General features: G+C 36.7%; 1 protein-coding gene across 2 annotated transcripts in view; it reads right to left on the bottom strand.

Moving 5' to 3' along the window:
- Positions 1-623: 623 nt before the first annotated feature.
- Positions 624-23,073, bottom strand: part of pld5 (phospholipase D family, member 5) — a 39,263-nt gene continuing 16,813 nt past the window's right edge. The window contains exons 1-10 of one of the 2 annotated variants that reach the window (XM_059571699.1): positions 14,615-15,120; positions 11,493-11,629; positions 8,658-8,841; positions 7,480-7,588; positions 7,031-7,158; positions 6,749-6,946; positions 5,178-5,329; positions 2,722-2,887; positions 2,538-2,628; positions 624-1,975 (exon numbers count right to left, since the gene is read on the bottom strand). In XM_059571699.1, the coding sequence (XP_059427682.1) occupies positions 1,725-1,975; positions 2,538-2,628; positions 2,722-2,887; positions 5,178-5,329; positions 6,749-6,946; positions 7,031-7,158; positions 7,480-7,588; positions 8,658-8,841; positions 11,493-11,629; positions 14,615-14,650 (1,452 nt within the window). In that variant the 5' untranslated portion in view covers positions 14,651-15,120 and the 3' untranslated portion in view covers positions 624-1,724. Of the gene's footprint in view, positions 1,976-2,537; positions 2,629-2,721; positions 2,888-5,177; positions 5,330-6,748; positions 6,947-7,030; positions 7,159-7,479; positions 7,589-8,657; positions 8,842-11,492; positions 11,630-14,614; positions 15,121-23,073 lie in introns of those variants that run through there. The other variant, XM_059571698.1, reaches the window with a different exon arrangement.

Raw genomic sequence — 23,073 nt, 5'->3', positions numbered from 1 at the left:
ATTTTCGACACACCCCCAGCGATAAAAAGCATTCTTCTTCTTTTTCTTAATCTTCTTCTCGCGAGTCTTTTGGCGGATTGACAAAGCTGATGAATTTGATGAAGAGATGATGATTGATGAAAAGCTTTTTGGTCCCTTCGCCACTCTGTCCTATTCTTTTAAGGACATTTGTCTGTGTAAACGAATTGACTGATAAGAAATCATGAACATTTCACATCGGCACCCTCTTCACTAAAATCACTAAAACTAATTTAAATAATTAATCTATCGCGCTCTTAGCTTCCGGTTTAACAAATTATGGTCTGTCGGTTGTGAACGCGCAAACTCATTGGCCCCAAAAGTATACTGGTTCAGTAAGATATACACAGATTTGTGTAGGTGATATGTATTTTTGTACATATGTTTAGTCCATTTTCCAATGGATTTTCATGCGTTCACTGAAATGGATGAGAAGAATGACGGAAATCTGGCCATTTTTTATTGCTTTGCATCTGCCAAATAAATTGCTCCCCCAAGATAGGCTTTAAATTGATTGGGTTTTGAGAGATGTTTGCTGACAGTCTGACACAAATTACCGAACAACAACAGTGAGAAATCAATAGGACATATGTTGCCTATTTACGACTGCTAGTCAATTTTTAATGAACTCTTTAATATTTAATTATAACAGTTGGTTAAGGTGCTATACATTTAATCACATCATAAATTGTGCATTCCATGTAAGAAAATCAGTATCTTATGTAGGCTACATGGGGCTATAATTCATTTCAATATATGACCCATGCTGCAGCAAGCAGTTTTATTATATATGATTATATGTATATAGTATATCATAGATGCATTGTATCATAGGAGGTAGTCATCCAGAAAGCAACAGCCGCTACAGTTTATGGCAGCATATATAAGGCAAAACATGCTAAAGCATCAGGCCACAAACTACTGAGAAATGCAACATATGTGGCCTGTATTATAAGATCAGCAATCAGCAATGACTGTTTAATAAAACATTAATGTTCCATTAAAACAGTCAGTTTTAATATATAAGCTACTCTATGAAGCTACACGTAAAGGGTGTAAGCTTAAGTGAGTGTTCAATAAGAAAAACAGTCTCTTCTTGAGTGTACGATTGTACATTACTTCAAGGCTGTGCATGCTGCATCATGTAAACATTTTATATATACACAGTGTCAGATGTGCCATAATATCTAGTATAATGATAGCTACAGTATGATGATGCATATGTAATGAGCAAATTTGTTGGTGTATATGCAGATTTTCCAAAATGTCTTTCAGTAAAAATGTGCTTGATTTTAAAAAAGGATGACTAATGAACATCTTGAGAAAAGTAATTTACACAATGATTACAAAATTTTTGGCAATGTCCTTTCTCGAAATTTTTCCATGAGCAGAGTCTCTGAATAATTTGGTTTAAAATGAGAAAAGTCTAAATACTGGAGTAAATGATTTCCACAGTTCTCAGTTAATGGTACTGAGTGTTTCTTATCCAAACAAGCATGCATTATATAATGGTTTAGAGTATATCTTCGAAAGTGCTGTACTGTAATTTTTCAAAAATCGTTTCCTTCACAGAAGTCCTTCAGACATTATTATTCAGTTCCATTGGCAGCATTTGAAAATTCAAATGGTAAGAGTCATGGCGCAGATGTTGTGAGGCACAAAGTCCTTGGCTTATTGGTCCCGCTTCAGAGAGAAATTCGTGCCGCTCACTCATGCTCTCTGCTCTCCGCTTTTGTCTTTAGAGCTTGCAGTTTCTGCCTCCCATGTTGGCTCTCCTGTAGGGTCATGCTGCCAGAAAGCAGGCTTATTGTGTAGGGTGAAAACCAGTCTCTTTCAAAAGCAGCAGTCAGCTGCTCTACAATCGAGTCCTGCCCTTCCTGCTGGTTCTCCGATTCTTGAATCACCAGCCCCGCTCCTGCATTGAAAGCCAACTCACTGCCAACCCAGTCCAGATTCCCTTGAATGACAGAAAATTAGAATAGTAATGTGCGATTGTACACAAATTAATATAATACAAATGACAAAGAAAGACAAATGCCTCTTTATGTATATTTACTTTTATGTATATAATATTTTTTGTTTCCTGCTATCCCTTTTAATATTACATTTAATTAAAAAAATGCATTCAAATATTGAGTTCATTTGATTTGTTAATATTTTTCCTTTTACACATTTGCACTACTGTTATTTGCTTTTCAAAGTCTTTTTGCTTTGACAATACAAATATACAGTTCCCTTTCGAAAGGGAATGCCATGCTCCGCCCTCTAGACTCCACAGCATCTCCTTCACTATTCTCAGAGAACCATGCTTACATGCATAACCTGAGACGTTACCTTTCGAAAGGGAACTCCACGCTGCATCCTCTAGAGGGTGCTAGGGAAACGCCCTCTAGAAGATGCAGCGTTTGTTCCCTATTCTCAGGGAACCATGGTTACATGGGTAACCTGAGACGTTTTTGTCAGGGCAGTGAACCACATTAAATTAAGTGTGTGTGTGTGTACAAGAAAGAGATTCTTACCAATGTATATTGCATTGTCTGTCACCATAAATTTATTCTTATTTATCCTGTGCTGAAATCCTCCAATCTGCTCCTTGGCTCTGTAAAATCTCTGATTCAAAATAGAAACACATATTTAAAATATAACCATATATATAAATGTGTGTGTGTATAAACAGATCAATCAAATAGAATATTTCCGCACCGCTTCTATAGAGCAGAATGGCAGTCCTGTGCATAGGGCCTGCATTGATGTCATAAAGTTAAAGGTCAGTGGATGTGTGTGTGTCCACAGACTGATTAAGAGACGAACTTTGACCTCTCTGAGTACTGCAGCCTCTCGGAGCATCTCGTCTATTGGTGACCAGTACCTGAACCAAAAAATATAACAAGCCAAATGAGTGTTGATGTAAGCAAGTAGCATATAGAAAAGTCATGAATCTTCAAAAAAAGAAAAAAGGAGAATTTGTCCATTTAAATATAGCTCCAAAGATTTACACATCAAAAAAATCTATTTTTAATATCTTCGTCTAGTTTTCCAGTGAAATTACCTAAATTTCTGTTAAGACAAATTCAATTGAGAATCAAAAATAAGACCTTTCGAAGTTGAATATTTAGATGCATAAACCTGACAATATATATACAGTCGTGGCCAAAAATATTGGCACCCTTGGTAAATATGACCAAGAAGGCTGTGAAAATTGATCTGCATTGTTAATCCTTTTGATCTTTTATTTAAAAAATTCACAAAAATGTATCCTTTCATTGGATAATAAGAATCTAAAATGGGGGGAAATATCATTATGAAATAAATGTTTTTCTCAAATACTCGTTACAATTATTGGCACCCCTAGAAATTCTTATGAGTAAAATATCTCTGAAGTATATTCCCATTCATATTCACTACTTTGAGTACTCCAGCGTGATTATAAACATGAAATTATCCAGCCATGGCTTCCTGTTTCACAGAAATATTAAGAGGAGGGGAAAAAAAGCCCAAATTCCCTTAAACATGCATCAAAATGAGAAAAACCAAAGAATATATTTTTGATGTGCAGCAAAAGATAACTTTTTTATTTTTTGAGTGGCTAAAGAGTTTCCAAGGACCACAGATGGAGAATTGCAGAAAATAGTTTAGTCTCGGGTTCAGAAATCTTAAAAAAAAAAAAAAGGTCAAACAGCACCCACATCCCACATGTTGTTTGGGAGGGCTTCAAGAAAAATTCTCCTAGCTCATCCAAAAACAAACTCCAGCATATTCAGTTATCAGACATGACTGGAACTTCAAATGGGACTGGCTTCTATGGTGAGATGAAACTAAAAAATGAGCATTTTAGCAGCAAACACTCAAGATGGGTTTGGTGAACACAGAGATAAAAAGTACCTCATGTGTACAATGAAATATACTGCTGTATTTTTAATGTCATTGGCCTATATTTCTGCTGGAGGTCCTGGACATCTTGTTTAGACACATGGCATCTTTGATTCTATCAAATACCAACAGATAAAAAATCAGTAAGTGACTGACTGTTAGAAATCTTATAATGGGCCATGTTTAAATCTTCTAACCGTACAGTAATCCAAACACAATCCTCAAAAACAACACAGAAATGGGTCACTGAGCACAAAACCAATCTTCTGCTATAGCCATTCCAGTCCTCTGACCTGAACCCTACAGAAAATGAGAGGAGTGAACTGAAGAGAAGAAGCACCAATATGGAGCTGGGAATCTAAAGGGTCTGGAGTGTTTGTGGTTTAAGGAATGGTCTCTGATCTCTTGTCAGGTGTTCTCTAACCTCATCAGGCACTATAGGAGAAAACTCTTTTAGACTGGCAAAGAGCTGTTAAACTGGCAAATGGAGGTTTCAAAAGGTATTGAATAAAAGGGTGCCATTAATTGTGGCCAATGTGTATTAGAGAAAACATTTATTTCATAAAGGATTAACAATGCAGATGAATTTTCACAACCTTCTTTGATCATATTTACCAAATAAAGTTTATATATATATATATATATATATATATATATATATATATATATTTTTTTTTTTTTTTTAATTGAAATTGAGTTTTATTTCAATTAGATTTTTTTTTCTTGCAAGAGTTTTCACAAATAATTCCTTGAACATAAAGATAAACAGTCTTGTTTCCAGAGCATGACTTGATTAAGGAAACTCGTAAAAATAGGTAAACTTGATTAAAATGTTATATTGTTTATCAAATTGAAATAAATAAATCACCCAATTTTCTTGGCTAAAACACATTATACATACATTATACATAACGGCAATTATAGAAGATTTTTAGATTACATTTTTTAAATTACAAATTATTTAGGAAAAAATAAAGTTAATTAATTTTAAAAAGTAATAACACATAAAAATAGAAAAATAAAAGCATAAAATATAGCATGCTTACTTGAGAAATATCTTAACACTACACAAAATGTTAAAATGTGTTTCAGAGCTTTCAAGTTTCAGTGATTTTTCAAATAATTTCAATGTATTTTATTTTGAAATGTGTTCATGTTTTTTCCCCTTTTTTATTAGCATTTTTGCTTGCTTTAATAAGCCTCCCTAAATTGATTATTTCCTTCATTAACAGCCATTTTTTTATGCTGAAACATACAAATGACCCTGTGCCTGTGGAGGCCAGTATTACCGTACGATTGGTGATCCTCTGAAGCTGCGGTTGATTAAGGGCAGGTAATCAGTTACAGAAATGTAGATGAATCTCTTGGCTTCTCGGATCACATGTCGTATGGCATCTAAATCTCTACTTCTACCCTTGGGGCAAAACAGCTCTGGTGACGTCTATGAAGAAATGTTGGGGAACAAAATTTAAATCAGCAGTTTCCTTTTTAAATTTTTTTCAGCTTCAAATCACATTGCCAGTACACCAGAGTGAGGTAATGAGATGGCCGTCTGTGTACATACATCATTGTCAGGAGAAGAATTTTATCACTGAGCTAGAAATGTCTCCCAGCAGCCTATAATATTACAGCACAATTCATTTGAATGGGATGATGAATGGATGTGGAGTAAACATCCTGTTGCTGGAAGGGAATCAAGATTCATTACACTCAAATTAGAATCCGATGGCCAGTGTCTTCACATGTGACGCAGCTTGACGTGGAACAGAGTCACCGGGATAAATTACCTGCCGAGTGAGTGAATTTACCTTAATCATATTATATCCCATGGGAACCGATGAAAAAGCAGTTTACATAAAAAAAAAATCTTTGTAATAAGAACAGACATAGATGTAAACACATTTCAATGTGCATGGAACTGGATAATCGATGTTTATGTAATAAAATGTCAAATGTAATAGTAAGTACTGTAATGAAATACTTCTACACATACACAAACACGTTTGGTTCTGTCAAATGTCGGGACTTTCCATAGATTTCTATTAATTTAACATTTTAAACAAAAATACATTGCTTGCATTGTTACACTTTCAGATAAACATCATTTACTATTTTTACTTATAATATATAGAATTTTATTGTCCCTCATGGGGACCGCAGGCAGGTCCCCACAGTGTCAAAAATTTCAGATTTTACTATCTTTGTGGCACCCCGCAATGTAGTAGAAACAAGTACACACACACACCATCAAAGGTTTGGGGTCTGTAGGAATTTGTCATGTATTTTATAAAAAGTCTCTTAAGCTCGCCAAGGCTGTGTTTATTTGTAACAATTTATAGGAAAATTTGAAAATACATATTAAAATGTAATCAGCTCCTGTGATGCAAAGCTGGATTTTCAGCATCATTACTCCAGTCTTCAGTATCACATGATCTTCAGAAATCATTCTAATATGCTGATTTGATGCTAAAGAAACATTTCTGCACCAAAAATGTCTTGACTTGTCATAGAAGTACTAATTTCTTTTTAAATAAATATTACCCTTAAAATGTTAAATTGTATATATTCTTAGCCTTGAAATTTATATTTCATTTCACAGGCATAATGCCATTTAGGGGCTAGCTGTCACACAGGGAAGTTGAAACAAGGACTGTGTCTCAGTAACTATGAGATTGACTGTATAGTCAGCATTAAAAATTAATCTGCCCTGAGACATGGGTAGCAGGATACCCCTCCGAGATAACAGAGTAAAATGTGTGGCAACTATCCCCTGTCTTCTCTTTTTATTTTAAAAATAGATGTGCACTGGCAGATCACCTGAGTCAGGCAAAGACAAGAGAGAGATATGTATTGATCTCACCGACACAAAGGCAGAAGCATCTGTATTGTTGAGTCTAAGCTGAAGCGGCTTGTCTCTGCTGAATACGGCCGTGACTCTCTTGGACCAGATCGAAGGGATGTAGTCCCTGTACTGAAGCTGCCAGTAGAAAGAAAAGATCCTGTGCAGGTCCAGAGCCAAACAACTACAGTCGTACACTATTACTCCAAGCTCCTTCAGCTGAAAAAAAAAAAAACAGGAACATGAATCACAAGTTCTCAATATGAAATGTAAAAAGTTTTGTGAATGGGTGAAATTCTTTACCTTGGAAAACACTTTCCAGTTCATGCCAGCACTGCCAATGTAAACGTGCTTCCTGTCCACCACCCAAAACGAGGAAAGCAGTCTTCCTCTGGTGAGGGCTGTCATGTTGACGTAGTGCACTTCTGCATCTGGGAGAGACCGAGCCATGTGGGCAATGCTTGGGGAACTGTTAAGCACTCAACCTTGACGAGAGATCTGTCTGTCATTCAACTTTGGCATAAATAATATTGCACATTCGTGATGTTTTGACCTTGTGTGAAGCCTTGAGGGACTGGAACAGCGAAAAGCCAAAAGAGTTATGCCAGTTTATGACAGATGGATGCCTGTGTGTGTGATTTTACACTGTTTGCCTCGAGAGAACTGCATGCTTTAGTACTGTATTCAGCCCCTCAGCAGACACAAATCAATGCATCTCTTAACATTAACGAGAGAGATTAGACTTCACTTACAGCGGTCAGACATGCTCTTCAGCTCAGTGGAGTTGGGCTGGTCACTGACGATCTTTAATTTGACACCTCGAGACTTCAGGCTTAACAATCTCTGAAACAAATACTGACCCTAGAAAATAGAAAATGCTTGTGTAATATTAATTCCATATGCAATACATGCCATTGGCAATAAATCAATTTTAGATTTAGAATTTATCAGTACATATTCATAAGAAGGAAGTAGGTATGTGCACGCCACTGATGACAACTCTCTGAGAGTTTCAGCATGCTAGAGCAAGTACCAAGATTTGCTACTGCTAATACATCAACACACATGTTGCTGTGACCATGTAACATACATCATCAGACATACAACATCAGAGCGTATACTACAATTGCGCCCCTATCGGCAAAAGGTTGTTTTCATATTAATGTTTTGTACTCTTTTATTTGCCCTATGGTTTGCGCTTCGTGAAGCTCAGTTAGTAGATTATTGCGTTATACCTTGATATGTAATCATGCTATCATGGGTTCGATCCCAGGGAACGGACGTGCACGAAAATGTATATGCTCAATAAATCATAATTTAGCATGATTTCTGTGAGGGTTAGGTTTAGGGGTGGGGTTAGGTGTGGTCATTCGAACGAATAAGCCACCTAGTAAAATATGTAGGGAATACTGAGATCGGTGTAAAACGCCCACACATTGCATTTAAATAAACGTGCGTTTTGATGGGTAATGACGTTATACGTCAATTCATGACGACAGACGCAACGCGATACTGTCATTATTTTTATGCCCGCTAGAGGGCGCTTAACTTTAAAACGTAAATATAGGTCGTAATAAATGCTTGCACAAACGACCTATATGGTCGTTTTTTGTTGGAGGACAGGCTCTCTATACAGGTGGAGCTGGGGGAGGTGGAGGATTTCTGCAACTGCTACAGCAAGCACTAGCCAATTAGTTGAATGTTGAGCAGCAAGTTCATTGGCTGATGATGCAAAAAGAAACCAATCGGTTGCACTGTGCCAGTAATTATGTGATTATATCAGACTGAGTTAGAACCTATTGATCCTTGCTATCTAGGGATGAATGACAGAATTTTTTTTAAATACAGCATATCAAAAAAAAAACCTAAAAAAATAATCATTTTAAGTTTTGAAAATGCATATTTGAAGGGTAACAATATGCTAACTAACCTGATAGGAAGAATAAAGCCGTGACCCCTGATCGGCGGAGGTCAGAGTCCAGTACGGCGACACTATCTCAACTGACCGTTTTGCTTGGTCCAAAAGGTGGTTGAGACCCATGGCAAGTGGGAGATGGGCTGAACTATTGGGGTTAAATGACAGCTCTCCAGGGATGTTCTCCACAAGGACAATGCTAAGAGCACATTGATGTAAGTCAGGAAATGTTAGTTTGTGAAATATGTTCATAGTTTTATGTACAACATACAGTCGTGGCCAAAAGTTTTGAGAATTACATAAATATTAGTTTTCAAAAAGTTTGCTGCTAAACTGCTTTTAGATCTTTGTTTCAGTTGTTTCGGTGATGTACTGAAATATAATTACATGCACTTCATACGTTTCAAAGGCTTTTATCGACAATTACATGACATTTATGCAAAGAGTCAGTATTTGCAGTGTTGGCCCTTCTTTTTCAGGACCTCTGCAATTTGACTGGGCATGCTCTCAATCAACTTCTGGGTCAAATCCTGACTGATAGCAACCCATTCTTTCATAATCACTTTTGTTTGTCCACCCGCCTCTTGAGGATTGACCACAAGTTCAATCAATGGGATTAAGATCTGGGGAGTTTCCAGGCCATGGACCCAAAATTTCAACATTCTGGTCCCCGAGCCACTTAGTTATCACTTTTGCCTTATGGCACGGTGCTCCATCGTGCTGGAAAATGCATTGTTCTTCACCAAACTGTTGTTGGATTGTTGGAAGAAGTTGCTGTTGGAGGGTGTTTTGGTACCATTCTTTATTCATGGCTGTGTTTTTGGGCAGAATTGTGAGTGAGCCCACTCCCTTGGATGAGAAGCAACCCCACACATGAATGGTGTCAGGATGCTTTACTGTTGGCATGACACAGGACTGATGGTAGCGCTCACCTTTTCTTCTCCGGACAAGCCTTTTTCCAGATGCCCCAAACAATCGGGAAGGGGGCTTCATCGGAGAATATGACTTTGCCCCAGTCCTCAGCAGTCCATTCACTATACTTTCTGCAGAAGATCAATCTGTCCCTGATGTTTTTTTTTTGGAGAGAAGTGGCTTCTTTGCTGCCCTTCTTGACACCAGGCCATCTTCCAGAAGTCTTCACCTCACTGTGCGTGCAGATGCGCTCACACCTGCCTGCTGCCATTCCTGAGCAAACTCTGCACTGGTGGCACTCCGATCCCGCAGCTGAATCCTCTTTAAGAGATGATCCTGGCGCTTGCTGGACTTTCTTGTACGCCCTGAAGCCTTCTTTACAAGAATTGAACCTCTTTCCTTGAAGTTCTTGATTATTCTATAAATTGTTGATTTAGGTGCAATCTTAGTAGCCACAATATCCTTGCCTGTGAAGCCATTTTTATGCAACGCAATGATGGCTGCACGCGTTTCTTTGCAGGTCACCATGGTTAACAATGGAAGAACAATGATTTCAAGCATCACCCTACTTTTAACATTTCAAGTCTGCCATTCTAACCCAATCAGCCTGACATAATGATCTCCAGCCTTGTGCTCGTCAACATTCTCACCTGAGTTAACAAGACGATTACTGAAATGATCTCAGCAGGTCCTTTAATGACAGCAATGAAATGCAGTGGCGTAATTTTCATGGCGAAGAAGGACTATGCAATTCATTTGATCACTCTTCATAACATTCTGGAGTATATGCAAATTGCTATTATAAAAACTTAAGCAGCAACTTTTCCAATTTCCAATATTTATGTAATTCTCAAAACTTTTGGCCACGACTGTATATATTGAAGTCAACATGAAATCAAAATTGAACCTGTTTACTTTCTTGCAGTACAGATCTGTTTCTTGCACAGATTCAGTGTGTGATTCACTGTTGCATATTATTCTTAAAAACTGTTGTGGGCAAGCAGTTAAGTCTTAAATAAAAATGGAAAGTTTTTACTTGTTTACATTATGCTACAATTATTCATCTAGCAGACATGTTGCCACATGAATTCCTTTCTATATAGAACAAAAAAGGTGAGTCTGGCCACTCTTTTTAATATACAGTACAGAAAATGAAATGAATGTTCCAAAATGAATGTTCTCACAACAGTGCCATTTATTTCAAGTCCTGTGTGAGGAATAGACTGAATTTTAATTGATTAAATGATTGAATTAATCATCTCACCTTGGGATGTTCATGAGGGAACTATTCCTTTAAGTCAGATCTTTTCTTTCAGTCAGTCACTTCAGTTCTGAATGATTTGTTAAAGAGTTCAGCTCTCGGACAGAATGAATGAGCGGTTAACAGCTCACTAGGGAACTTATTTTTCATTAAATTTCAGTCTGTTCTTCATAGAAAGCTATGGTATTGTAAGGCTTCAGGAACACAGTAATGATAATGTTATAAAACACTGTGCAAAGTTTTTTTTTTTTTTTTTTTTAAGTACGAAAGCTCCAGTCTCCATTTATTGTAATTTATATATATATATATATATATATATATATATATATATATATAATTTATATATTATATATTGTTGAGTTGAGTTGGCCTGTTATTCAGAATATTCTTTTTGTTATACAGAGAAAGTCATTTAGTTTGGATGAGATAATAACACAACTCTCATTATTCAGTGAACTATCCATTTAAGTCAGCAATGAAGTCTAAAACTATTCCTAATCAAGATGATAAACTGCCAAGATACAATTAACAAGCTCATGTTGGCTAAAGGTAGAAAACACAGAGCTGAATAATTAGGCAGTGCTCCCTGGTGTGTTTTTTAGTTCGCTATAATGTATACAATATATAATGTAGAAAATATCATAACCAGGGTGTGATCTGTGAGAACTGCCCCTTACCGACAATTTTTGCTGCAGTTCTCCTCGGTGACACCATCCTCATCCTCTCCCCAGACATCCACAGCAGAGAAAATCAGAGCCACCAGGACAGCAAAGCAGCAAACCAGTGCAAACACAGCAATACATTTCTGCTGGGACTGCAAAAGACAAACAGTACAAAGAGAGCTCTGCCCATTACTTATGCCAGGTTTTAGATACTTTGTCTTGACTTATTTGTTTAAATTATTAATATAGGTTTTCTGACTTTGGTGACAGTTTAAATTTGCAGGGTCAAGATTTATTGTGTTAAAAATTGTACTTCTCTGCTCTGGAATCTTTTCCTAGCTATAATTTCATTTTACGACTGAGAGAATGATAGAGCGTCTCTGTCAAGTTTCCGCCTGAATTCTATTATAGAGAGGGATGGCTTTTTTTTTAAAAGAGCTTTCCTTATATGCGTGGTGGTTTTTTCTAAGGTATTAAGGTAGATAAATCTGTTGTTGGTGAGTGTTCTCACTGAGCAGCATTCTTTCCAATCCACTGCTGTAAACAAGCATCAGCACGGAACACAGGAAAGTGTCTATAAATATTAATGTGGTCAATGGATAAAACGTGGTGTGTGCTGTAGGGCAGTAGTTCTCACATGGTGGGTCGCTAATAGGATCGTGGACAGCAGGGAAAGAACAATACTTAATGTGAATAACAAATCATAGAATTATGCATATTAAGCAATGTAAAACATACAGGTTTATCAACAATACACTATTCAAAAGTTTGAGGTCAGTACGATTAGACATTTTGGGATAGGTGCATTAAATTCATGAAATGTGTCAGTAAAGACATTTGCTGTTTCTATTAATCAAAGAATTAAAAATATATATTTTAGAGCTTCCACAAAAATATTAAGCAGCTTAACTGTTTCTTGAGCAGCAAATAATCATATTAGAATTATTTCTGAAGGAACATGTCACACTGGAGACTGCTGCTGAAAATTCAGCTTTGACAAAACAGGAATAAATGACATTTGAAAATATATTCAAATAGAAAACAGCGATTTTAAATTGTAATAATATTTCACATTGTTACTGTTTTTACCATATTTTTTTTTAAATAAATGAAGCCCATGGTGATCATGAGATAACTGAAACAGTAGTGTATAGGAGAAAACATTTCCATTTTTTGTTGGTATGAGAGACCTTGTCCTCAAAAACAAATGAACAGGTCTATGCAACGTAAAAAAAAGTGTAATTTTAAAATAAAAAGAATTTGCACACAAATGCAGAACCTATAAAACAGGCATATTCCGTTTATGGAAATATAAATACATATCAATATTGTATATTAAGGACAATTTGTTTGCATTTAAAAAAGTATGGTATTTTGTCATCATTTGATGACCAATGTGGGTCCTGAGGCAATACTACTTAAGAACTAGCGCTGTAATCAACTCAGAACTTGATTTTCCCTCCAAAAAAACACGAGTGACTTGATTTTTGCTGAGCGCTGCACTTCCCTGAACATATCTCCCCTGAGAGAGATCGTCTCCCATCACATCTGCTGCCTCAATCAGAGTCCCAGCTTTACAGCTGTCTGCCGAGTGACATATACATCGTATATCATCTTCTTCTGAAGGAGACATGCAAAGTGAAGTTTAATTAAAGAGCAGGGAGTACATGAGGCGAGCAGATTAATGCACAGCATTAACCTTCTTACAGTTAAAATGGATTTGGTCAATTAGTGCCCCCTTTATTACCCTTACACACCCATGTACAGTGCACTCATAACTTATTTTACGTTAAGTTTGACATTCAAGATATTATTGAAGGTGTTTCTTTTTTATTTAGAAAGGATTTTTGAAGCTTGGTTTGGTTTAAAATCAGTTTAGTAGTACTGTGGAGTATCATTGAATACGTTATTGAGGTATTTCAGAGCTTTAAGAGAATGTGATATTTTGAATCCATTAGTGTTTTAGTATTTCTTTGTTCTAGAAGCTAAGAGCATACACTGCAGTAATCAAACGATATGTCAGATTTCTTCCACTAAAATAAAAATCCAATCTGTGTCTTGCCAGAGGCAAAGAAAGGATTAAAGTTGTCTGTAAACACAGACTTTCTCCGCCTGCAGGGAAATATGTCAAATTAATGCTGTGTTTGCATCGAGCTGTCTGTGCTGACAGATTTGATTGACAGGACGATGTGCTGCTCCTTACAAACTTATCTGTTACTTTTCAGAGTTCAGTCTTGCCGAGTTAAGCATTCTAACATACAATCAAAAAAGGCCTGACATGCAGCTTAGTCAGTCTGTAAACCACCATGCTGTACTTGTGAATAAACGTGTGAGAGAAAAATGAATTTAAAACACATTCTCCTCTCAGACTTAATCTTAACAAAACAGAATAAACCAGAGAAACTGACAAAATGTAATGACACACTTTCATGTGTGTGCTTGTTCTAAATAAAATAAATTGCATGTACAACATACACAATTGCAGACACCACTGAAAAAAAAAACTCACTTAAATTCTCACTTATAAATTTTCAGGTCATATTTCTCATTATTATATTTTATTATATGTATTATATTATATATTATAAAAACAAAACAATGCATTTAAAAGTATTGGGACTTTTACAGGATTATTTTCATATGAATAAAGAATCTTTTCTAAAACAAATTTACCATTTACTGTTATTTTTGTATATTATATTATATTAAATAGACATACATATATGTACATTATACACACACACAGACTTACCAACTTGCATAAATACATATATTCTAATTATTTTAAATTTTGTTAGGTAAATCTTTTAGTAAATGTGTCACCTAAGCTGAAAAATTGGAAAGTAATGCACTTAATTGTTGCGAAAATACACAACCCAAAAATTTTAATTGTTGATATTAATTAGTAGTGCTTAAATAAGTTTCTTTCTGCAAAATGTAATTTACATTTTGGGGAGGGTGGGGGGGGTGGGGGGGGGGGGCGAAATTCGACCCAATCATTTCTTGGTAGTTTAATGTGTCACCCAATATCCGAATCCCATTCGGTGCAGATGAGCAAAAAAATCCATTCAGTTAAACTGAAATGCAGACTTTCTTCAGAAATATACAGACAGGCTGAAGTGAAAGTTAAGCCTCACCTTCATGATGTTCTCCTGAGTGGCAGAGCCTGGCATAACAGCTTTTAAGTTCCTTCAGACTTCAGGAAACAGAGAGAACGAGACGCTAGTGCATTTCATCATCGTCGTCTCCTTGGTAACGTGTCCCGCTTAGCCTCTCCCTTACGCTCATCACTGTAATGGATGTGCAAGTCCACGGAATGATATAGTGGGTGATAGATAGTGTGCCTTTTGTTTTAGCACCCTGAGCTCACGCATGCTTCCACTGGCTGTGTGGTTTCCTCGCCTCAACTCCATAGTGATGGAGACAGAGAACGAGAAAGGAGGAGAGAGAGAGAGAGAGAGAGAGAGAGAAAGACATGGTCCACTCCCTCTCTCGAAACATCCAATGCTGGGCTAACACAGAACAATCCCCCTCCCTTCTGCATCTTTCTCACCTGCCCTGTGAAGCAAAACTCTCCCGGCAGAGTGCAAATGGATTTGGCTTCAGCAAAAGAAAGACAAGCGGGAAAAACATGTTATAAAATGCAACCTTTTGACTCCAAGCATCTACTGTCTCTTTTCCTTCCAGCACAGCAGAGGGAAGTTCAGCCCAAGCATCAATGAGCTTTATGCATTCACCCTATAAATAATTCAGCATCGTTACAACTGGCAGGCCAGCTCCTGAACTAATCTATCAGGTAAGTTGTTTATTAGAGTCTCTGGTATGCAACTCAGGCAATCTCAGAGTCTGAAGTACCATCCCAGATGAAGAAAAAACCCCAGAGGACATCTTATTAATACCCGTCTTCTCTCAGACAACAAATTACATTCAATAGAAAGCAAACTGAGACTTTTGCTGAAGTCTCTTGATTCTCAGATTGTTCTCAAGAGCAAAAGTTCCAGAATAGATGTCTCAAGCTGCGCTTACTGGGAAAACACAAAAGTCTGCAAAGGTCAGAGTGCTCACATACTTCTCATCAAAGGCCAATTATCCAGACTAAGCGTTCTACTTCAGTTTCATAGCTCTGTACTCATGCTGTAATGTCTCATTTATGTCTAATTTAGGATCGTTAAATCTGCCTGGCAAACTTGTGATGTAATATATCAAGCCAGACAAGAAAGAAAAATAAAATAGGAAATCTCTTTAATGTCTCAATAGTTCCTTGAAACATTAAATCAGAACAAATTTCACAGGTTTCCTGATTTTATTCCTGATGAAAAATGTCCCCAGTAGTCTCACTCTTACATTTGCTTTTTCTTCAAAAGAGATCTCATGATGTCTCAAACTTAGATTTACCAAGATCATAAGTCAATATAAACTCTTTCAAAACCTAGCTCTAAAAAAGCTCTAAAAATCTAATTTTAGCAGAAACATCTAAGAAAACATTTTAGTAAGTGCTAAATGATTGTTTCTATGTTTTGCCACGGGATTTACATCCTGTACGTATGACAAAAATCCTGCCATACGCGCACAAACTGACAGTCACCACTTATAAGCTACTACTAAATATTGTAGAAACGTAATTTTCTGTAAAGCTCCTTTGTAACCATTTGTATTGTAAAAAGCGATATACAAATAAACTTAAATTGAATTGAATTGCTATTATAATAAACTTATATACGACTAGAATATTTATTAAAAAAATTTTTGGGGGGGAGGGGCATTTTTGCCTTTATCATGATGGACAGATCTGACATGACAAAGAGTCTAATAAGATTTTAGTAGTTTTAGTAATCATGTGCTTTTGTCATTTTTTCCTCTCTAATTTGCTTTATTTTGTTTTAGTCATTTCGCTCCTTCAACTTAATTATTTCAGTTACTACTTTAGTATATATATATATAATTGTTTTATTAATACAATAAAAAATAGTTATAATAATTAAATTTATGCATTTAGCAGACACTTTTATCCATAGCAACATACAGTGCATTCAGGCTAACATTTTTACCTAACATGATGTTCCCTGGGAATCAAACCCACAACCTTGCGCTGCTAACACAATGCTCTACCAGTTGAGCCACAGGAACACTAACAATGCTTAAAAAAAAAAAAAAAGAAAAGGGTATCATATGAAAATATTTATTTACCCTACAGTACACAACATGATTTGTGGTTAATTCATTTACTGTATATCAATACCAGTAACCTATATCAACACTAACATCTATATTGTTCAGTGGATATTATGTTGTGTTGGACAGCTGAATTAAAAAGGTTGAGAGCCTCTGCATTAGAGAAAAGGAAAATATATGTTATGTCTCAAAAACAGTTAGCTGCTGTGGAGCATCATAGATGCCAAAAAAGGGCAAGAGATTGAAGTAATTAAAGTTTTCACTAGAATCAGTCCGCAGATGTTCCTGGCTTAATATCATAATGGAATGGAGCATATGCTGCCTACAGCAGGAGATTCTGCTGAATCTCACCTCACTAACGCACTGTTAATTACTGCCTATACTCACGAGATACAGACGACCTCCTTCACTGGGATTTGTATCTTTGCTTAACGAGATATCACCCTCTTAAATCAGTGCATACGCTACTAAGTTCCGGGATTACAAATTGGAGTTTGTGGAGTAAGCGCATTTAAAGTAACTAATTCCCATTCTTGACCACAATAGAGTCAGCAAAATCTGTCTGATAAAACTAGATGTTGACAGTCCGTAAGACTTGATTGCACTTATGGTGGTGAGCTGGCAGGACGTTAGATAGGAGATATATGCACCTGTGTTTTGGAATATTCATTGCATAACCTTTCACTGACGGAAACGAGAGCGAAACGAAGCGGGAATGACCCTACCCATATAACCACAAGTCAGAACAGAGGTCACTGTCAGTGTGACGTCCATTAGTTACAGCTGAGCCCCTCACCTTAAAATGCCAGGCACTCCATCACTGCACAGCAGATGCACTTTGTACATACAGTAGAGCGTGGGAGTACAGTGTTTATTTATTATATGTTACGGATGGATGACTATATGGATGATGATTAAAAAAAAGTGCAAACACCTTAGCAGCTGCACAGCATAGGCATGGAACCACCAACAACACTTTATTATCATGGCAAAGAATTTTGCACAAGCCAACACTCATGATGTCTTTAGAAAATGTACAAATATATTGTATGGCTGTTCCTACGAGTTCTGTGTTGACTGAATATTTGCAAAAAAACTGTTAAAGTAACAAAATGTACTGAATTAAAAACTGAGAGAGGGGAAAGAGAGAGAGAGAGAGAGAGAGAGAGAGAGAGAGAGAGAGAGAGAGAGAGAGAGAAAGAGGATGATGGCCTAGACAATACAAGGTGAGTCATTTCTCCAGGGAGAGGTGAAGCAGACAGGGTGTAATATATAAACAGAAATGAGGAAAGCAAACTTGACTGTGTCCTTCTCTGACAGAGGACCCTATACGGCCAGGAGGAAAACTTATTTTAGGCCTTGGCACTGTACACGCTGAAATGGTACACAAAAACAATCATCTGTTACTCTTATGGTTCAGAACCTAGCAGAAAGATTCACAAATGTCAACAGAACTGAAACGGCGGTCACTCGCTTCAGTTTAATAAATATTTTAACTAGCTCTGTCAAAAATTTTAATCAAATTAATTTAATTAAATGCAATAAATCAACTATATCAATATTTACTAAGAAAAGCCACAAAATAAAGTGAGTGAATAAAGCATTAAAGGAATAGTTCCTTCACAGTTCCATCATTATGATGTTTTTCAACTTCAAACTGTTGCTTCCAGCTAAAATATGAGTCCTCTGTCCATAATATTGCCTGCTCCAGTGGAAAATTCACCTCGTCGGAATCAGGAAAGAAATATGCACAGATCAAGAACTGTTTACAAGAGAAAACAGTTTAAAAAAAATTGAAAATATTTGATAAAAAAAATGTTCTAAACAAGTATTTGGGGATCCATGCTATATTTCTACAAATCTGTTCTGATGAAGAAACAAACTCATCTTGAAATGCCAGAGAGTGAGTAAATTGTAGTTTTTGGGTGCACTGTTTCTTTAAATTAACTGTTTTACACATGGAAACCACTGTCTAGCACCATGTTATTTTTTTATTTATTTTTTTTTTCTGTCCTACAAAATGCAATGAGTTACGAAAGTGTGGATTGCTACGATGTGCTGCCTGTAGTAGCAGATCTGTCTGCTATGCATTTAAAACATGCATGTGATGCTAGCAAGAAGATGAAGGTGGTACTTCTTTGTGTTTTGAAAATGCTGTTGAAACACAAATATCATATGTACTTACACAGTATAACACAACCGTCACACATTTCAAAATTACACACAGTAGGGGGTATTCCTTTCGTGAGTAATCCAGTCACTTTAAATGCTGAACGAATCAGCGTTTTTGAACGAATCGGTTAACTAGATCATTTAATCTCACGAATAAAGACAGTCGTTTGTTGCCACCTACTGGTGAAACAATATAACCTGCATAAAGAGTCACTGAAAAAATATTTAAATATCTAAAATACATGGTTCTAGAGCATTTTCTGTAACCACAAAAGTAAGGTAACAAGTTAGTTTAGTGTTCTGAATGCTAGTACATCTCTATATATAATTTCATAATTATTTATATTATAATTATTTGTCTTGGTTAAATATGGTTTATAGTAAGTGTACTGTTGAATATACTGACAAATATGTATGGTAAACTAAATTATATTTTAATGTAATTTCTATTGAATCTTGTATCACTTTTTTAATATATTTATTATTTCACATTAGTAATCATGATGTTGAAAGTTAGTCTATTTAAATGAAATAATAGAATAACACACTACAGTTCAAATTATAAAAAAGACTTGCGCTTTAGTATGCTAGTCAACAAATAACTGTACTAGTACTACAAAATATTTTTAAGTGTTTTTTTTTTCTTTTTTTTTAAATACAGTTTTGATGTACAAGTGTACATTAACTACAGTTAAGTGCACATTTTCCACAAATAGTGCTGATTTTCACCTCCATCAGCACTGAAAAGCTGAAATAATGTATAGAATCTGCTGGGCCTGAATATAAGGACAGTCCAACTGAAATAAACCAATTAGCAGCTCTGAGCTTTAACCCAATACATCCCACAATTGTCTAGTTTACTGACCAGAGACCATTTTCAATATAACTCCATCTTTCCCAGCGATAACAGCTGTCAAAATTCAGGCAGGTCACATCTTTAGCATCCTTACAGAATTTATCCATGACAAAAGCTGGGAGCTGAAGCATCTGATCCACAGCAACACTTTGGCAGAAGAGCACCATTAGGGGACAGAACTGAGACAGTCTTTCTCCCACAAGACTCATTAGGACCGCTTTACCTGACCTCCCTGTCCGCTGTGAGTTGAGAGATCCCACTGCATGATACACAGTGCTCAGAAACCCAATCACATGCTTCCATGCATTATTAACCAATATGAACATTACCTGTTTTCATGAGAGCCTTTTCTGGGATGTCAGAAACATTCCCGTTGTAATACCTGACTCATTCGCCCCCGCTGTGTGTGTGTGTGTGTGTGTGTGTTTTAAGGTCAGCGAATGTGTGTGGGCGTCACACATATTGAGGGTCACATCAGTGTATACTGTGTATTCTGTGCTCCTGTCTGCAGGATGTCGCTTTTTAAACCCCGGGAAACAGCATACGGTCAGGCTGACTTTGATGAAAGGGCAGAATTCACCCGGTAAGTTGCACAGGAAGATCTCGAATGAGCAAAAATTGATATAAATGGGGTTGTCCACATGAGAGACTCATAAAATCACTGTGCCTGTATTGAAAAAGCATGCCCCGCTGAACAAGGTCTCATTATTTTTATATACAAAACATCTGGAGAGGGCAAGAAAGTGTGCTTATTGCATCTTATCCTGGAAAAAGCTTATATTTTATTTTTTATACTGGATCATGTTTTTGCTTTTAAGGACCACAGAAAGGAAGATATTCAGCATGCATTAATTATAATGTCTCATTAGCCGCATTTCCACTGTCGGGCCAGTGCGAGCCAGGGCTTAAAGTGGGCCGGGTGGGGCTAATAGCCTCGGCCCAGTAGCACCGAGGCCAGAATACCGCAGGGCTTCCACTGTTATGTTCAATGTTCAATGTTCAATGTTCAATTTATTTATAAAGCACACAATAATACCACAGTGCTTTACAAAGAGTAAGCTAACAATCATAAAAACACATTTAAATTCTAAACATTGCCATAGACAACCTTATAATCCAAGCGGCATTAATAATTACCTATTACACCACTAGCACAGCACTCATGAATGAACAAATGCCAAAGTGAAAAAGTAAGCTTTCAGTTGTCGTTTAAACTCTGTAAGAGAGGAGCATTCTCTGATATAAGGAGGTAAACTGTTCCACAGCTTGGGAGCAGCGGCTGCAAAAGAGCGATCTCCTCTCATTTTCCTATACGTCCGCGGGACTACCAAGAGGTTTAATGACTCGGAGCGCAGTGCTCTCTTTGGTTTATTCACCTGGATTAGATCAGCTATATATATCGGAGCATTACCATGTAGGGCCTTAAAAACAAATAAAAGTATCTTAAAATGAATCCTATAGAAAACAGGCAACCAATGTAGTTCTCTTAATACAGGGGTAATATGCTCATTTTTCCTAGTGCCTGGCAGTAACCTTGCGGGCGCATTTTGGACTAGTTGCAGTCTGTTTAAACTTCTGTGTTGAATACCATAATACAATGCATTACCATAGTCCAATCTTGAGAAAATAAATGCATGAACTATCTTTTCAAGGTCCTTCCGTGTTACAAAGGGTTTAATTTTAGCGATTAATCTTAACTGGAAAAAACTCATTTTGACTACTTGATTTATCTGTTTATCAAATTTCAGTGCACTATTGCAGATTATACCTAAGTTTTTTACTTGAAGCCTCAGATAGGGGGATAGTGTGCCCAATTTAATTTTAGATGTGTCAGTGGACTCTGAGGGACCAAATAAAATCATTTCAGTTTTTGATTCATTTAGACAAAAAAAATTTGCAGACATCCACCTTTTAATCTCCCCAAGACACTCTGCCAGCCTTTCAACAGCAGCAGGGACAGTTGGTTTTAAGGGTAGATACAACTGAGTATCATCTGCGTAGCAGTGAAAGGAGACGTCATATTTACTCATGATCTGACCTACAGGAAGCATATAAAGAGAAAAAAAGACTGGTGCTAAAATAGATCCTTGTGGAATACCGCATGATAAAGGCGCTGAGCTCGATGTACATTCTCCCATTTGCACTGAAAAATTTCTATTTTGGAAGTAGGACTTAATCCAATTTAAGACAATACCTCGAATACCAACATAGTTTTCTAAGTGTGAAATTAAAAAATTATGGTCAATTGTGTCAAACGCTGCTGTAAGATCTAATAGTAGAAGTAAGGTCATGCCCCCAGTGTCTGTGGCCATAAAATCGTCGTTAAATACTTTTAATAATGCAGATTCTGTACTATGTTGTTTTTTGAATCCCGACTGAAAAACTTCACCGATAGTATTGTCAGTAAGGAAAGACTCAAGTTGGATAAAGACTGTTTTCTCCAGGATCTTAGCTAGATAAGGAAGCTTTGAGATTGGTCTATAATTGCACAGCACACTCTTATCTAAGTTTGCATTTTTCAGCAACGGATGCACTATAGCATGTTTACAATAAGTTGGAACAATTCCAGACAATAGACTCTTATTAATTATTGATAATACAAATGTACCAATCAATTCAAAAATATTGTAGGAACAATATCTTGTGGAGAGACTGTCGGCTTTAACTTACAAACAATATCTACAAGTGTGGATAAGGAAATAGGCTCAAAATCCATGTGCAATGGCTTCATATCAGATTAATCTAAATATTATAAGGTTTAACAAGCAGGAACCAATAGCCGCGTTTCCACTGGCGAGCTTAAACCGGGCGTGCTAGTCATAGACAGTAAAAGAAATGCACACAGGGACCCCATTGGATTCAACGGAGAAAAATGAAGTCAATTAGAAGCACGCACTTCCTGGGGGTCGAGCGTACTGCGCAGACTCAAACTGAGCTTGATGACGTAGATGTCACGTGAGCAACCTGTAAGTCTTCTAATCGCTGTGCCAAGAGAAATCTGAATCACCCCGAGCGTGAACAGGAGCAAATTATGGTAAGTATTCTGATTAATTATCTCCCTTGACTTTATGCCTCCACGTCCCCCCGATAGCCTCATAAACAGTAAAAGATTGTCTGCGAGCTTCTCCTCCTGTCCATACGGTAATTTCTCTACTGTGCGACAGAGAGTCGCTGGTTATGACGCAATCGTTAGCCTATTTTTTTTTTACAAAAACTGCATCTACGGGACCATAACGTAAGATGCAAGGTAATTGAGCCTTTTATACATTTTCGTGTTTCTTTAGAAATAATTAATGGACAAATGGAGTCTTTAAACACCTCAGATGTAAAGTTATTCGCTGTCAAAGTGACGCCAAAATGAATGGGAGTCAATGGAATGCTAACAGCAGGTAGGGG

The sequence above is a fragment of the Carassius carassius genome, chromosome 17 (assembly GCF_963082965.1).
Source record: "Carassius carassius chromosome 17, fCarCar2.1, whole genome shotgun sequence".
NCBI lineage: Eukaryota > Metazoa > Chordata > Actinopteri > Cypriniformes > Cyprinidae > Carassius > Carassius carassius.
The sequence above is the reverse complement of the archived record's forward strand: the minus strand, read 5'-3'. Positions and strand labels throughout refer to the sequence as shown.